The sequence below is a fragment of the Myotis brandtii genome, unplaced genomic scaffold (genome assembly GCF_000412655.1).
Source record: "Myotis brandtii unplaced genomic scaffold, ASM41265v1 scaffold2835, whole genome shotgun sequence".
Classification (NCBI taxonomy): domain Eukaryota; kingdom Metazoa; phylum Chordata; class Mammalia; order Chiroptera; family Vespertilionidae; genus Myotis; species Myotis brandtii.
In genome coordinates, this window is record NW_005360825.1 from 43,990 (window position 1) to 46,283 (window position 2,294).

General features: G+C 38.4%; 1 protein-coding gene across 1 annotated transcript; it reads left to right on the forward strand.

Annotated features, from left to right (window-relative positions):
* The first annotated feature begins 643 nt into the window (after positions 1–643).
* Positions 644–1,597, forward strand: LOC102257208 (olfactory receptor 7A10). The gene has a single exon (XM_005869017.1). It carries the CDS (start codon positions 644–646, stop codon positions 1,595–1,597), a length of 954 nt encoding a protein of 317 aa, XP_005869079.1.
* The last annotated feature ends 697 nt before the right edge of the window (positions 1,598–2,294 follow it).

Consider the following 2,294-nt stretch of genomic DNA (forward strand, 5'->3'; position numbering starts at 1 on the left):
GTATAAAATAACACCCAATCCACTCTCTTTTATACCTACTTTCTTTTTCTTCACATGACACCATCTAACTTGTTATATGACATATATATTGTATGTGTTCTTTAACTATCTTTACTCTAGGAATTTTGTTTCTGAGCATCCTGTACCCTTTCCCTGGAGGTAGGAATTGTCAATAAATATTCCCTTAGTGCATGAAAACATTTCTCATGAAAACAGTGTAATCCATGAGCACCTTGTAAACAGAGTTTTAGGAGGACTGGAATTCCTAATTAGAGATATCTAACTTGTTATATGACATATATATTGTATGTGTTCTTTAACTATCTTTATTCTAGGAATTTTGTTTCTGAGCATCCTGTACCCTTTCCCTGGAGGTAGGAATTGTCAATAAATATTCCTCAAGTGCATGAAAACATTTCTCATGAAAACAGTGTAATCCATGAGCACCTTGGAAACAAAGTTTGAGGAGGACTGGAATTCCTAATTAGAGATGTAATGGGGGATGAGATGTTTAAAAAATAGATATCTTAATAGATATTGTTGCTTTATTGCAAAATATAATTGTAGCATTTCAACTATGCTTGTAATGGCCATTTTTTTTTAAAAAAACTATTTTTTCTTTCCTACTAGTCACCTCCACTGCATGGGACCTGAGAATGATACTCTGATATCAGAATTTCTTCTCCTGGGATTTTCAGAGGAACCAGCACTGCAGGCCCTCATATTTGGTCTTTTCCTCTCCACGTACCTGATCACTGTGTTGGGAAACCTGCTCATCATCTTGGCTGTCAGCTCAGACTCCCACCTGCACACACCCATGTACTTCTTCCTCTCCAACCTGTCCTTGTTAGACATCAGTGTCACCTCGACCATCATCCCAAAGATGCTGTGGAACATCCAGACCCAGAGCAAAGTCATCACCTATGCAGGCTGCATCACACAGATGTATTTTTTCATATTCTTTGGAGGACTGGATGACTTCCTGCTAGCCGTGATGGCCTATGACAGGTATGTGGCCATCTGCCACCCCCTGCACTATATGGTCATCATGAACCCCCGGCTCTGTGGACTGCTGGTTCTGATGTCCTGGATCATGAGTGCCCTGAATTCCTTGGTAGAATCCTTAATAATGTTGCAACTGTCCTTCTGTACGGACTTTGAAATCCCCCACTATTTTTGTGAAATCAAACAGATGGTCCAACTTGCCTGTTCTGACACCTATCTTAATACCATGGTGATGTATTTTGGAGTTGTATTGCTGGGTGGTGGTCCTCTTGTTGGTATCCTTTACTCTTACTCTAAGATAGTGTCCTCCATAAGAGGAATCTCATCAGCTCAGGGGAAGTATAAGGCATTTTCTACCTGTGCGTCTCACCTCTCAGTTGTCTCCTTATTTTATGGTACAAGCCTAGGAGTATATCTCAGCTCTGCTGTTACTCAAAGCTCATACTCAAGTGCAGCAGCCTCGGTGATGTACACTGTGGTCACACCCATGCTGAACCCCTTCATCTACAGTCTCAGGAACAAAGACATAAAGAGGGCCCTGAAAAGATTCTTTGGGATGTCATGTACAAAAGGGACAATCATGCTGAGGTAGAAAAAGTGCCCTTAATTTCAGGGCTCCAAAACTCAAAACTAGAAATTGTGATTCTTTAATAAGATTCAGTAATGCTCCTTTTATGTCTGTCCTTGAAGTTCCTTTGTTTGTTTTAACTTCTCTGTACAATTTAAGCAACCATTTCATTAAGCTTTCTGCTTTGTCTGTTATATAGGCAGGTTTTCCCTTTGTCCTTTTTTTTTTTTTTTTTTTTTTTTTTACCTTCACAAAGTTTTTTCGAACCTTGATCAGAAATATTGGGAAGTTTTCATTTACTTCACTGGAAATATTGATGTCTAAAGAATAATTTCTTCTCAAATGACATACATCATTGTATGTAATTTGTTCTTGCTTTTTAGATAGAATAGTACTAAGTGGTATTACTCATGTAGGAAAAACTTCACTTGGCTACTTAATACATTATAATATTTTATTCCATAAAAATGTGAAACCTCAGTTTTCACCCTGTGTCCCTCATTTTTTGTACATCGGTACCTTAACTGCTTTTCCTGATACTGTAGATTTTAGCATTCTTCCCTATAGGTCTCCGTCTATTGATAGTGATGAAACAGGATAGGAATGGCTGGGCACTGGCCTGGGTCCTAATACTTGTTGCTCAGATCAAAGTCAGTATTGTGGGTAGATGGACTTTTTTTTTTATTATAATTGGATTAACCATCAAGGAACTATGAAAACG

What these genes read in the sequence shown, in the direction of transcription:
- LOC102257208 (XM_005869017.1), top strand. Translation starts at nt 644, where the DNA reads ATGGGACCTGAGAATGATACTCTGATATCAGAATTTCTTCTCCTGGGA.